At 36.2% G+C, this 15,420-nt stretch overlaps 1 protein-coding gene across 5 annotated transcripts in view; it reads right to left on the reverse strand.

Annotated features, from left to right (window-relative positions):
* Positions 1-15,420, reverse strand: part of LOC123877961 (nephrin) — a 341,522-nt gene that overhangs the window by 283,780 nt on the left and 42,322 nt on the right. For all 5 annotated transcript variants that reach the window (XM_045924911.1, XM_045924908.1, XM_045924910.1 and 2 more), the window contains exon 4: positions 5,017-5,196. In XM_045924911.1, the coding sequence (XP_045780867.1) occupies positions 5,017-5,196 (180 nt within the window). The remainder of the gene's footprint in view (positions 1-5,016; positions 5,197-15,420) is intronic.

Here is a 15,420-nt window from a genome sequence, read left to right on the forward strand (position 1 = left end):
GATGATGAAGTACATATTTCAACGAAGATCAGTTCAGGGGCCCTACTACCATCGTTTAAAGTAATAATGTTTCAATATTGTTCATCATGGCCTCTTTGATAGGTACAAAAGATTGTACCAGGCGGCGCGTCGTCTTTGGAAGTGTTTTCCTTTAAAAATTCATGTTACAGAGTATTATTTAAAACCAGATGATGTCCGCGGTTTTAACGTGGATTTGTTTTGAAAATCCCGTGGGAACTCTGACTTTCCGGGATAAAAAGTGGCCAATATTCGGGATGCAAGCTATCTTTGTACGAAATAGATGACACCCACAACTTCATTCACGTGGTTCTTTTAAAAATCCCGTGGGAACTCCTTGATTTTCTGGGATGAAAAGTAGCCTATGTCTTTACCGAATTTCGTTAAAATCGGTTAAATGAATGGGTTGTGAAAAGCTAACAGACACGATTTCGCATTGTTATAATACTAGTTTATGCCCGCAACATGGTCCGCGTGGAAATGTTGCTTTTTGAAATCCCGCGGGAGCTCTTTAGTTTTCTGGAATAAAAACTAGCCTATGTGTTAATCCAGGATATAATCTATCTCCATTTTAAATTTCAGCCCGTCCGTGCTGCTGATTTTGCGTGAAAGAAGTAACAAACATACTAACACAAACACACAAATTTTCGCCTTTATAATAGATATTAGTAAGAAGTAAGACTATTTTGATATTGTAGTGTGATTATATTTGGATTATGTTTTTATGGGCATTGGCATGAGCCAGTATATTTACAATTGACGTCTGTGCTTTATACTCATATACAAGTTATGGCAAACGTTTGTGGATTTGGTTAGGTTTGTTTTAGCTTTAGCACTACAAGCGGAATGGAGAGGTATAATATTTAATAGGTAAATAAGTGCAGTAAGCAAATGTACCCGTGTAACGGTAATATAACGTTGTGAACCAGAATAGTTTTAGCTTGAATAGTGCTATTTCTAACTTAATTGGGTGCTCCGTATATTTTGATGGAAAATGAGGTTTGTTCTCAGGCCAGGTACTGGATTATTTACTTAGGTAAGTATACACCAAGTACTAATAAGCCGAAAATTTGGCATTGGATTGTGTTAAGGTAGTATAAAAATAACACTAAGTTTTTGCAAGCATATATTTAGAAGATTTCTTCAAAAAAGTCACCAAACCAACGTCACTTATGGTTACTCCAAAGCCAAAATACTCATGTCTCGCCCACTTATCGATACTCCAAGACGCATGCCCTCAGAAACCTATACAACCCTTTACCCTCATACACTGAGGTCCTGGACATATCAGACCCGCTCAATTCATCTCCAGGTTTAAGCTACAGATCTTCAAACAAGAACCAAGTGCCAACGTCACATAGTCATAGATTTTCTATTTCACGAAGAACATTTAGTTATGTTTGTGTGAGTGCACAATTACACATTGTTATAGTGTGTGTGACGCTCATTACCTTACGCACACAAATGCGTTAACTTGTATCGGTATACTACTACTACAAACGCTGGGTGGTCATCATGAAGTAGAAAATCTACAATCCAAAATACTCATGTCTCGTCCACTTATCGATACTCCAAGACGCATGCCCTCAGAAACCTATCAAGACAACCCTTTACCCTCATAAACCGAGATCCTAGACATATCAGGCTCGCTCGATTCATCTCGGGGTTAAGCCTACATATAAACCGCCCTTCTTGTGCCCTTACGCCCTTCCCCAGCTCCGGTACAAGATTTTGCGCTTAGGTAATGCTTATTGAAGATTTTTCATTTTGCGTTTGTTTTTAGTGCTATTTGGAGCTTTATAGGGGTTTCCCGTTTATTTTATTGCAATTCTGCGTTTGCTTTTGTACCTATTTTCGCATAGGTACATTTATTAACACCCGACCCAAAAAGAGGGGTGTTATAAGTTTGACGCGTGCATCTGTCTGTGGCATCGTAGCTCCTAAACGAATGAACCGATTTTAATTTAGTTTTTTTTATTTGAAAGGTGGCTTGATCGAGAGTGTTCTTAGCTATTGTAACGCCACACCGCCTCAGCCAATCGCAACGCGCCAACGCCAACCAGACTATCCGAGTCAAGCCGAGCCAAACGCCGCACGGTGGGGCAGATCCGGGAATTAGCTGGCCATAAATCGATTTCTCAAAAATGGCCATTGACAAACAAAACTTACTACCTTAGGTAATTAAGTAGACACCGAACATAATGCCACCTCTCCATTCCTCTAATTAGGGGTGTTCACCATTTTGCGTCAGTCTAAACCTGAGCGTCACTCTAAGTGTTCATATTGCGTTAACTGATTCAATTAAAACAACTTTTTAAAAAGTGATTTTTATATGTTAGTGAGTTATTTTTGAAAAAAATCTTAATGGATTCGATTATAACAGGTAAGCGCCCATATATTACATTTATAAAAAGTTTGAATAACGATAAAATAGATATTTTATGGCACTTGCAAAATAATGCTTCTGTTGCGGTCGAAAAATCATCTTTTAGATACTCAAAAAGGTTTTACTTTAACTTCCCACCGAGTCCCATCGGTTTTATTCATTGTAAATAAAAACTGACTATTATCCCTAATTGAATACATCGAGATTAGCTGCGGTCTCCCGCGGAATCCATATTTTGAAGGCTATGAAGTACATAGCGGAAAATCGCCGTATTTCACAAATTTCTTTTTTTTCGGTTTAAACCGGTTTTTATTTGCTTCCAGAATAGAAAGGCACTTTAGGGACTCGCACCGTAACACGTGGATTTCTTTTTACTAAAATGCAATAACAAGACTTGCCCGATTTTGATGCAAAATTGATTTATCTTGAGAGATATATTCTATCACAAGATGAATATTGTGATGAACAAAAGAAGGAAGTTAAACATAATTTCTCACGTCTAAAGTCACAATTTAAGAAAAAATGAATTGAGTCACATAAAAAGGCCCATACTTTCATTCAAAAGAATGATGAATGGTTAAAAGGAACATACGAAATACCGAGACCTAAAAAGCCTTCTTCTGGTAGACCATCAAAGTCGTTTGAAGATTCAAGTAAGAGAAGTAAACGCAGAAAAACACTCAAAATGCGTAGCACTATAGAAACAGACCACAAAACTTTATATTGAGTTGTATCCCTGGCACCCTATGTCTCCAACAATGCATAAAATCTTAATACATTGTGCAACTGTAATGGATCATGCACTTCTGCCTATTGGATTACTATCCGAAGAAGCAGCAGAGGCACGAAACAAACATTTTCGCCAGTATCGGTATTTCGCAAGAAAATGCTCAAGGGAGCAATGCAATTATGACGGCCTTAATAGGTTGTTGCTAAGTTCGGATCCATTAATATCAAGCATAAAGCCAAAACCTAAAAGAAAAAATGTGCCTCATAGCAAAGAAGCGTTGGAAATGCTTATTTCCGCTGAACTCAACACAGCAGAATGTCCTCATGAGGAATCTGAACCGGACCAACTTGACAAGGATGAATTGAGCTCTAGCTCTGGTGAAGACACTTGGGATTGATCTGAATCACATTATGTTTATTTTTGTATTTTTTTATTTACCATTGCATCTTTATTTTCTTAGTTTTTGTTTTTATATTTTCTTAATTTATCATAATCACGATTTTAATTTACTATTATAGTTTTAGTGTTTTTAGTTTTTTACTATGTTTTATATAGAAATAAAATCTGTTTTGGCACTTTATTGAATTATTTGTTTTTCGTGTCAAAAAACGTTTGTTTCTCCTTATCGGTAAAACTACTGAACCGATTTGGCTGAAATTTCGAATGAATATAGATTATGCCCTGGGTTAGCACATAGGTTTCTTTTTATCTTAGAAAATCCATGGTTTCCACATGATTTAAATCAGAATTTCGACAAACAGGATTTAAAACCAAAATATACGCAAGCGGGGCCGCGGGCATCAGTTAGTTTTAAAAAATAAGTTCCCAAAATACTAAAAAATATAATTTAACCTATTTACAACACATATATGGGAGAAAATAATATTGGCCGCCTAATTCCTGGATCGGCCCCACTGTGCGCCGGCCAATCATAGCCTAGCGGCCATTGAACGCCAACGCCAGCGCCATTGACAGCCGAACGCCACTCAGCAACAACTGCCGAATGCCTTCGGTGGGGATAACGCCATATAAAGCCATGCGAGCTCATTTTTAGGATTATTATTGTATCGTACGCATTATAAGCTGAAATACTGCTGGTTTGTGTAAATAAATGTAATAAGTGTGTAATAAATGTGTAATAAGTAAATAAGTGTATTAGTAACAAATATATGAGAGTAATTATTAGTGTGTTGAGTGAAGTGATAAAATAAATTAGTGCGATTATACTGATTTGCTCTTTTTATTTAAACCCACTGTTTCACTATAATCGAAGAAAATCGGTTCAACCGTTTGAAAGCTTTCAGCTCTTTCCTAGTTTTCTTATAGAGGTTTTTGTGTCGGGGGGTTTTTTTAATTTTGAGTTATTGAACGTCTACAATGTTCAAATTTTCTATCGATGACATGTTTTCACGGAATGAAAGAGTAAGAAGTTATTGGCCTAACTGGTCAAACTTATACAGAGAGAGCCAGCGCGTGCCAGACCTTCGTTATTTGATAAAAGCTGAAAGTTTGTCTGCGTATTGTCCCCAACACAGAGGAACGATCAACGACTGTAAAGTTTGGATCATGGTGGCTTTGGGAGATAACAGGTAATAATACTATTTTTTTTTAAATAATTTGTAAGTATTTAAAATTATTTGGCAATAACCTTGAAGTAGAAGTTAACGAGTACCATAAAAAATAATTATTGTAAATGCGTCATATTTTATACTAAGTGATGATGGAGTCCTTTGATTCTTTCGTGGAACTTAGGGCTGTAACAGTTGTTTTCCATCTCCTTATCTTAGGCTGCTGCTTCAATGGACCTTCTACAGCAGTTGGTTTATACTAGGTAGGTACATATTTTTACTAGCCGAAAATACAAAAGAAGAGAGGAACTTACATATAACAGTCAGCGATGCGTTGGCTCGTATGACCTTGTGTTTCGGCGCTGGTCCAACTTGGCACTGGTATTCTGCATCGTCTTCAAGGGTGACGTTGACTATCCGAAGGTTGTATATACCGTGACGTCGGTCACCAAACATGGTGTAGCGAGGGTAGCCGGGTATCACTGAGGAGTAGCCTGGGGACAAAACAGGTATGTTAGTCTTCGCATACAAATATACCTATTATGTATACAGGCTGTAACCAGAAATCTAGCAAACAAAGCTAGATAGATAGATAGATAGATAGATAGATAGATAGATAGATAGAAACACTTTATTGCACACAAAAACACGTGTAAAGGATAAAAACACAGTAAGAAGAAAACAGAAAAAAACAATTGTATGCAAAGGTGGCCTTATTGCTTGGAGCAATCTCTACCAGGCAACCTTTGCTGAAAGGAGAAGTTCTAGGGTTGGAATTTTTTTTAAAGATTTATATATATTTATATACTTACTAATAAACATAAAAAAAAGCGTTCTGGTTCTGTAGATAATTTTTTTATCTAATTATATAAATGGAAAAGGTGAATGACTGTAACTGATCTATCAACGAATAGCTCAAACTACTGGACAGATCAGGCTGTGGCATGCAGGTAGCTACGAGTATTATGACGCAGACTTTTAGAGGATTTTTGAAAATTCAACCCTAATAGGGGTTTTTAACTTTGTGTACTTTTGACCTTGCCCCTTAGAATAAAGAACAAATCTTAACCTTAGCCTTGGAATTGCGCTGGCTTTATCAACCCACTGTATTTTCGGGGTTCCGAAGGGTGCCAACGGAACCCTAATACTAAGACTCCGCTGTCCGTCCGTCCGTCTGTCTGTCAGTGGGCTGTATCTCATGAACCGTAATAAGTAGATAGTTTAAATTTTCACAGAACGTGTATCTATTGCTTTAACAACAAATAATAAAAATTTCAAAAAGCACCGCCATGAAAATTAAAAGACTCAAAAAGTGGTATTTCTTGTACAATGGTACGGAACCCTTCATGTGCGAATCCGACTCGGACTTGGCAGATTTTTGTTGGTATTTTCTTTAAGGGTAGAGTTTCTTTAACTAGCTAATGTTCAACTGCCCTAAGGGTCTAACTTACTTTTAACTGGAAAAAATCAAGTTAAAGAGGTAGTTAAGACTTAAAACCCTGAACGAAGCAAAGCTTCGAGTCTCAGAGGTATTAAACTTTCTATTGAGCGTTTGTAGATTGTAGCTACTTAATTTAACTTAGCAGGTACACCGTTTTTTCGTTCTACTGAATTCTAAACGAAACTTATTATTTTCTTTGAAATTTGCTCATTTGACTCAGGTATTTCTTTTATTATGAAAAATTCTTGAAAAAGTGCTTTTAAATTTTAATTGTAAAGATGTTTTCGAACTTTTAGAAGGCTCAATTTTACTCTGTGCTTTTTTAGAACGTAGGAACAATTTAAAAAAATAAAATCAGTGGGTATAAATAAGGATTCATTTTATTATGAGATCGAGAGCCAACTGTCAAAAATACCCTTTCCGTCAAAAATCGGTTCGACTCGGCGAGAACTGATTTTACTTAGTCCGATTTTTGTAACAGTTTTGTTTGTACGTATATTTTGTGTTCTATTTTCACCGATTTCAGTCAGACCGACGACTGTACTATTAGTTCATCTAGTAAATAGATGAACCCTACAGAGGCCTTTCACGGATGAACTAGATTCTAGTTCATCTGTAAAAGGCCTTTTTAGGGTTACGTACTGAAGGACACCAACGGGATACTATCACTAACTCTTCTGCTGTCCGTCCGTCCGCCCGCCCGTCTGTCAGCGGACCGTAGTATCTCGTGAACCGAAATAGGTACAGTTTAAATTTTCACAGAATATGTATTTCTATGGCCGCTATAACAACAAGTAATAAGAATTTCAAAATGACCACCATGAAAATTTATAAATGCGAAAAAGTGTCTATCTGTCTGTCCGTCTGCTATCTTCTCACGGCCAAACAGTTTAACCGATTCTGACGAAATTTGGTACAGGGTTAGCTTATATTCCGGGGACGGACTAAGGTTATTTTTTATCCCGGAAAATCAAAGAGTTTCCACGGGATTCCTAAAAACCCATCCGTTTAACCGATTTGTATGAAATTTTAATTGACATAGGCAACTTTTTATCCTGGAATATCAAAAAGTTACTACGGGATCTTTAAAAACCTAAATCCACGCGGACGAAGTCGCGCGCATCCTCTAGTTTCTTATACAATGGTACGGAACACTTTGTGTGCGGATCCAACTCGCACTTGGCCGATTTTTTTCTTTTTAAAGTTACTGCGTCAGACGTAAAATCAGTAATTCACAAAGCCGGTCAGTTTCAGCAAAGACAAACTTTATCTTTACACCATCAAAGCATGTAAGCATTTTAGCTAAAACTTGCGTTTCATACATAGGTATTTTCTCTATACAAAACTACGCTAAACAAAAAAAACCAAAAAAAAATGTTTTCCCTATTTTTTTTGCGGCTTCGCGATGCGCCGCGAGCTCCGTGCACCCATGCGTGGACTCGGCATAACTTTTAGTTGGTCGAGCTTAATTTTAACTGGAAAAATTCAAGTTAAATAGCTTTCGTAGCCAGTTTAATTTGACCTCAGGGTTCTTTTGAAGAAACAGGCTGCAAGTATCAAGAGTATTTTCGCAGTATTTCATGTAAAAGCCTTTTTATTGAGTGTTTTGAAGTTTTTCGTTTGAAGTGGAGTTTCACGTTTTTGGTACTAAATCTTAATTAGAGGTTTAACTTTTACATGGCGTAAATGAATTAAGATTTTTTTTCTTGCTTTACTAATGTTGCGATCTTACCAATTTTTTATATTGATATGGAGATTAAGGGATAAGGGATGAAAGTTTGTATGAAAATCTGCCATTTTTCAAATACCTTTTCGTATCTATGAAAATTGGTACTTGGACTTTTGGTTAACATTGAAGTCAAAGTCAAAGTCAAAGTCAAAATCATTCATTCAAAGTAGGTACAATTGTACTCTTTTTGATGGTCGAAATTGTTAATTTTGTACGATATAATGGTGGTAACTTAAAACTAAAGCTGCGAGAAACTTGAAGAAATACACGTTACAGGGTGTTTAGGAATTCTATCCCCAAGGCGGTTAAATAGGGGATGAAATCAGTCATTTCCATCATACGAAGAAGTAATACATTTTATTTCTTTTTATTTTCATGGCAGCCATTTTTAAATTTTTATTATTTGTTGTTATAGCGGCAAAAGAAATACACATTCTGTAAAAGTTTACGTATTATTGTTTGCGAGATACGGCCCGCGGACGGACGAACAGATAGACGGGACAGTGAGCTGAGGCTCCCGTTGGCACCCATCGGGTACGGAACCCTAAAAATGGCGCCGATTATGAATCATGGAGTTGTTTAAAACAAAAGATGAATTACAAAAAAAAAACTTGTGGCCAATCAGCCAAGCGTGACAATTGCTTCACGGCAATAAATGATAAATTGATAACCATAAAATTGATAATTTGATAACTGAATAATTTACCACCACGGAGTTCACGGTTTTCGTACGAAAATTATAAAAAAGCGTGGATTTGAATTGCATCAATATGAATAACATAATGGAATTCGTTTTTGATGGCAAGTAAGTAATTTTTATTGTAGTTTGCTTGATCTAGGAAAAAAAAAATATAATGTGTTCATGAACAAATGTATTTTCAATTTTCAAAGTAAGATAACTATACCAAATTCAAATTCAAATTCAAAATATTTTATTCAATTAGACTTTTACAAGTTCTTTTAAATCGTCAAAAGCATCTACCAACTGGGGTATCATATGAAAAGGCTTTATCTGTACATTCTATAAAAATTAAATTAAAAATTTAAAAAACCCCCGACACATAAACCTCTAAATTTTTTTAAATTTTTAATTTAATTTTTATTTCACGCTTTTTAAACTTTTATTCATAAATTACCGTTTATTTGTGCCATTCTAATACCCAATTTCTATAATAATATAAATCCAATAAGGCAGCTAATATCTCTTCAAAAGTAACATCAATGTTATGTTAATTATACGTTCCATGAAATATTTTTGACCGAACATCACTAAATCAAGAATTATCTGAATGACTCACATAGTTTAACACGACCAAAACGAAATATGTGTTTCTAACATGTCGTTGCTTTAAAAATGTACCCATTTTACGTAGTCGTATAATAGTTCGCTTTTGAAGATATACCTACGATTAAATTGAAATCGACTTTCACCCGATGAAATAAGGAATAAAGTGGCTTGTATTTCATTTTGTTTGTTATTGCATGTCAAATTTTTATTTGACATAACTTTCAAAAACCGGTCAAGTGCGAGTCTGCCTCACACATGAAGAGTTCCGTACAAGTTTTTTTTTATGTAATGACAATTCAGTTGTCGGATTTTTCTGTTTACTTGGGCCACAGGAGTAGAGTGTTGGGCTATAAGATATTGCTACCTGCCTTTCATGATTCTACGTAAACGGGAAGTACCCAATTTATAAGTTTTGATTCTCTTGAAAGATGACACACAGACAGACACCGAAGTGGTGAAGGAAAACATCGTCAGGAAACCTGCATGCTTAAGAGTTGGTCATAATGCTCCCTCAAAGGTGCGTGAAGTGTGCCAATATGTGCTTGGCCAGTGTGGTAGCTTCTCATTCTGAGAGGAGACTTGTGCTCAGTAGTGAGCCGGCGATGGGTTGATCCTGATGATGATGAATTTTAAACGTATTTTGTCAAAGTAAATAAGCTGAGTTCAAGCAGATAAAATATAAAGAAGGTGCGCCTAATGCATCATCCAAACCTGCGCGACAAAGCGACTACGATGCGGGAACCTCAGCCGCGCTGAGGGTCATCGCCTCCTACGATATTTAATGGTGACATGCACACCTACGCGACTACAACAGTCGAGGCTACAACATTTTTTTTTCTACAGATACCTACTGAACCCTAAAAATAGTTTGACTATGGTTTGGGTTTGGGTTGATTGTTCGTGGCCTTTGGTTGACTGTTGGATATTATAATTGAATTGATGTTTTCTCGTTTAACTGTGATTATAATATTTTATAAATTAGAAACTCCGCGCCTACGATCCATCCAAAGTATCGGAGTTTTCCAAAACATTATTTTCAAATAAATAATTATGTATCTAAGCAACGTCCATCTTGACAGCTTGACATTTGCCAATTGACATAATATTATGAACCTCTGTTACAATAGTGAAAGATCCCAGGGCCACCAGCCGTCACGTATTTTCTGACGAACGAAATGTGGACGATTGAGTAGTGTTAGTATGTACTAAGAACGCATGCCTACAGACCTGCTAGCTTGCTTAGATGGCCAATTTTCAGGTATCAGGTAATCAAGGTACATAAAAACATTACTTACCTCACGTAAATTCTCCAATTTTTTTAATTTTTAGCTGTTTTTTTAAAATATTAATAATTAATTGACATAAGTAAACTATAAGAGAGTGAGAGAGAAGTCAATATATCCTAATACATGTCTTACTCAGTCTCATGCGCGTAGATAATGATGCCCTCGCGCTCAAACCCACAGAGGCATTAAAATTGAATTTAGGGGATGATTGGCCCTCTGGATGGGTCTGTCTTCTTGTAAAAGGTTTTAAAATAGTTGTCTGGTGGACATATATAAAAATGGAGTATCAGAATTTACGTGCAGTTAAGTAATTACTTATTTTGGGAGCTTTAAAGCGTCTGCAAAGCAATACGGCCGACGCGGGAAGTGTCTGGGAGTATTGGCGACATATTTTTAAGGATATTGCCTAAAATATACGTAAAAATCAGTTTGGAGAATTTACGTGAGGTAAGTAATGGTTTTATGTACCTTGATTATCAGATACCTGAAAATTGGCCGTCTAAGCAAGCTAACACGTAGGCTAGGCATGCTTTATTAATACTTACTAACACTACTCAATCGTACATAATATTTCCTGTGTCAGAAAATACGTAACCTCTGGTGGTCCTGGTATAAAAGTAATAAGAAAACCAGAAAAGAGCTGATAACTTCCAAACGGCTAAACCAATTTTTTTGGATTATAGCTAAGAACACTCTCGATCAAGCCACCTTTCAAACAAAAAAAACTAAATTAAAATCGGTTCATTCGTTTAGGCGCTACGAGGCCACAGACAGATACACAGATACACAGATACACAGATACACAGATACACAGATACACACGTCAAACTTATAACACCCCTCTTTTTGGGTCGGGGGTTAAAAACAGATTTTTATGCATAATAGTTTTTGATTTATCGTGCAAACTGAAAAAAAAGAAAAATACCCCAGTACGGAACTTTCAAAGCGGCCCAAGGAAATTCCATTGTAGTGGTAAGGGTCACGACCCTCAGAAATAAAGAATACTATGCAGAGATAGATATAATTATTGTCAAAGTGCGATTTCAATTAGAAATTCCAAGTTTATTCACAAAAGAGTTCTAACAATGTTAGCACCCAATTCCTCTATTGACAAGATCCAGACGAAGTTAGGTAATTGAGCTTAACGAGATTAAATTTCCGGATAATTGAATTATTCATCTAATTACAGTAATTTAGAGGATTACAATCTTGCCCGGGAAATTGGGTTATTGCTCGGAAAAACGATTTTGCGATGTTGTGAAGCAGGAAAATCAGGGGGCACGGCAGTGCCCCCGCCAAGACGAGCCAAACGGCGGCCGGGGCGCTACGTACCTTTTTCTCGAAGTGTTTCGCCGTATTTTCGACCCGTCATAACTTCGGTCTGGATGACGCTAGAAAGCTGAAATTTTCAGTATAAGGTGTCCTCAGCAAATTTACTAAATATACTAAATATCAAATATCTAGCTTTTATGGTTACAGATTTATTGATACCTAAAATACGCCGATTTCGTCCCTCACTGATGATCATCAAAACCTCTACTCAAAACCTCTAAGGTACTTCCCGAAGTCCTAGAAGACTGAAATTTAGTATGTAGACTAGAAATTGACTACAAACTACAGGAAAATTAAGAAATTGGAAATGCCCCCCCTCTACGCCTCTTACGGGTGAAGCAAATCTGTAAAATCTGTCGCTAGAAAGCTGATATTTTCAGGATAAGATGTCCTGGGCAGATTTATTAAACGCATTGAGTATCAATTGTCTAGCTTTTATAGTTTCAGATTTATTGACAGTCAAAACTTCTAGTCTGTAATTCTAGGGTACTTCCCGAAGTCCTAGAAGACTGAAATTTGGTGTGTACACTAGAAATTGCATACAAACTACAGGAAAATTAAGAAATTTAAAAATTTCCCCCTCCACTCCCACGTATGGGGGAAGCAAATTATTTGTAAAGTCTATCGCTAGAATGCTGATATTTTCAGGATAATATGTCCTTGACAGACTTATCAAACGTGCCAAGTATCAATTGTCTACCTGTTATGGTTTCAGATTTATTGCCATTCAAAACCCCTCTAGTCAAAAGTTCTAAAATACTTCCCTAAGTCCTAGAAGACTGAAATTTGGTATGTAGGCTAGGGATTTCATTAAAACAACAGGAAAATAAACTTTTCCCAGTCTGTACATTTAAAAAATGTGTTTCCTGAAGTCCTAAAAGACTGAAATTTGATATATCTGCTTTAAAATTGAGTTGCAAGATTCCACCCAAACAAACATAGTTACATACATTGCAAGAATAAAAGCTTTTAAAAAAAGAGGTAACGATAGAGAGCGGGCCATGAAAATGATGTAGGTACCTACAAAAAATAGATCCAAAAAAATAATCTAGGGCACCTGCCAAAAAGAAATGAAATCCCACCAAAAACATTTCATGTAAAATGTTGCCAAGACTCACAAGTTCATAATGCTTTCACTGTTAAAAAGTGATGAGATCTCTAGTAGAGCCAAGCCCCTAGCTGAGCTTAGAATTGCGCTGCCCATGGGACCTATCCCAAGTCCAAAGTATATAGCTCTTAAATGCTCTTGAGTATATCACATTTATAACAATAAAGAACAAATAACTCTACTTACAAGCTCTGATTTTACAAACCCTAAATCTTGATTAAAAAAGTACGGCTTGGCCGTTTAATGTTCGTGAAAGCATTACATGGCATAACATATTATATTAAGGTCATAAGGAATAGTTTGTTCGACAATTACTAATTTTTATTATACTTCATGATTGTCGCACAAGCTATTCCGGGCTTAAATGTCATATCAGATAAAAGTACCACGAACATTAAACGGCCAAGCCGTCCTTTTTTAACCAAGATTTAGGGTTTGTAAAATCAGAGCTTGTAAGTAGAGTTATTTGTTCTTTATTGTTATAAATGTGATATACTCAAGAGCATTTAAGAGCTATATACTTTGGACTTGGGATAGGTCCCATGGGCAGCGCAATTCTAAGCTCAGCTAGGGGCTTGGCTCTACTAGAGATCTCATCACTTTTTAACAGTGAAAGCATTATGAACTTGTGAGTCTTGGCAACATTTTACATGAAATGTTTTTGGTGGGATGTACTTTTCTAAAGGCATGTTCTGGAAAACTTCAATTAATTGGACTGTAGGACAATAGGAAAGAGGGGTTTAACCCGAAAAGAGGTCATTGTAGCTACTCATTATCACACTAATATTAATAAGGCGAAAGTTTGTGTGTATGTATGAATGTATGTTTGTTACGCTTTCACGCAAAAACTACTGAATGGATTTGGCTGAAATTCGGAATATAATAGATTTAGAGGATTACAATCTTGCCCGGGAAACTGGGTTATTGCTCGGAAAAACGATTTTGTGTTGTGAAGCAGGAAAATGTACTTTTCTAAAGGCATGTTCTGGAAAACTTCAATTAATTGGGCTGTAGGACAATAGGAAAGAGGGGTTTAACCCGAAAAGAGGTCATTGTAGCTACTCATTATCACACTAATATTATAAAGGCGAAAATTTGTGTGTACCTAGTATGTATGAATGTATGTTTGTTACGCATCCACGAAAAAACTACTGAACGGATTTGGCTGAAATTCGGAATATAATAGATTATAGCCCGGATTAACACATAGGCTACTTTTCTTCTTGGAAAATTAAAGAGTTCCTACGGGATTTCGAAAAACCTAAATCCACGCGGAGGAAGACGCGGGAAGTCAGCTAGTTATACGTAACTAGACTAGATGATGTGCGTGACTTCGTCCGCGTAGATTTTTTTTTACACCCTGTATAATAATATATGTAATTATTATGTTATTTTTGTAAGGTTATTTTTAAAAATTGATTTGAGTTGTCAAAAATAATATAAAATTATTAATTTATCTAATGCAGGTAGTTTGTTATAATCGATATTTGGCTCATTCGATGTCATACAATCTGTTGCTAGGAGGCCAACAAGATTGAACTTGCATAAATACGGGTGTTTCGAAGGTTTTAGTTGAGTTTCCTTCTGAGATTCGGAGCGATATCGCATATTTTCGGTATTTGGATTGTGAACTGGATAATTAGATGTTGTGATAGCAATCACGCTCTAATTAAATTATTTATTTTGGCATTAGTTTGTTTAGATTAAGACTCTCGGATTACCTTTACACATTGAACTTGTGTTTTTTGTGTTGGTTTTGAGAGGACATTCCAATAATGCGATAAAAATATTTAAATAATACCTGCTTTTCTGAGTGACGCCAATATTTTAATTTAAGTTTAAATATCGGTTTTAAAATAGTAATAATACATATTAATATTATAGATATATAATATAAGCACTTTTTAAATATTGTATTGAAAATTTTGTCTGCTTTGTCTAATTGGCCGTAAGTATTTAGTAATCACAAGTTACACAAGTGACCATTTGGTAATCACAAGCTCTAAACTGGAGGCGGCAGATCTGTTTCAACTTTGACAACATTCCAACGTGTCAGTGTTAATAGTTAATTACAGTTCTAGTGCATAAAGGGTTGTATAATGTTCGCCGCTCGCCCCCGCATATCTGAGATACTATGGCCATGACACGAGTTCGAGTGGCAATACAATTATATCGATGTCAACAGTTATGTGCCCTTCAAGTTATTAACTGAAGCGATTCGACTAACAATGTTGTAATCGTTAATTATAGTTCTAGTGTATAAAGGGTTGTATAATGTTCGCCGCTCGCCCATGCATATCTGAGATACTATGGCCATGACACGAGTTCGAGTGGCAATACAATTATATCGATGTCAACAGTTATGTGCCCTTCAAGTTATTAACTGAAGCGATTCGACTAACAATGTTGTAATAGTTAATTACAGTTCTAGTGCATAAAGGGTTGTATAATGTTCGCCGCTCGCCCCCGCATATCCGAGATACTATGGCCATGACACGAGTTCGAGTGGCAATACAATTATATCGATGTCAACA

Source organism: Maniola jurtina, chromosome 25, assembly GCF_905333055.1.
Source record: "Maniola jurtina chromosome 25, ilManJurt1.1, whole genome shotgun sequence".
Taxonomy (NCBI): domain Eukaryota; kingdom Metazoa; phylum Arthropoda; class Insecta; order Lepidoptera; family Nymphalidae; genus Maniola; species Maniola jurtina.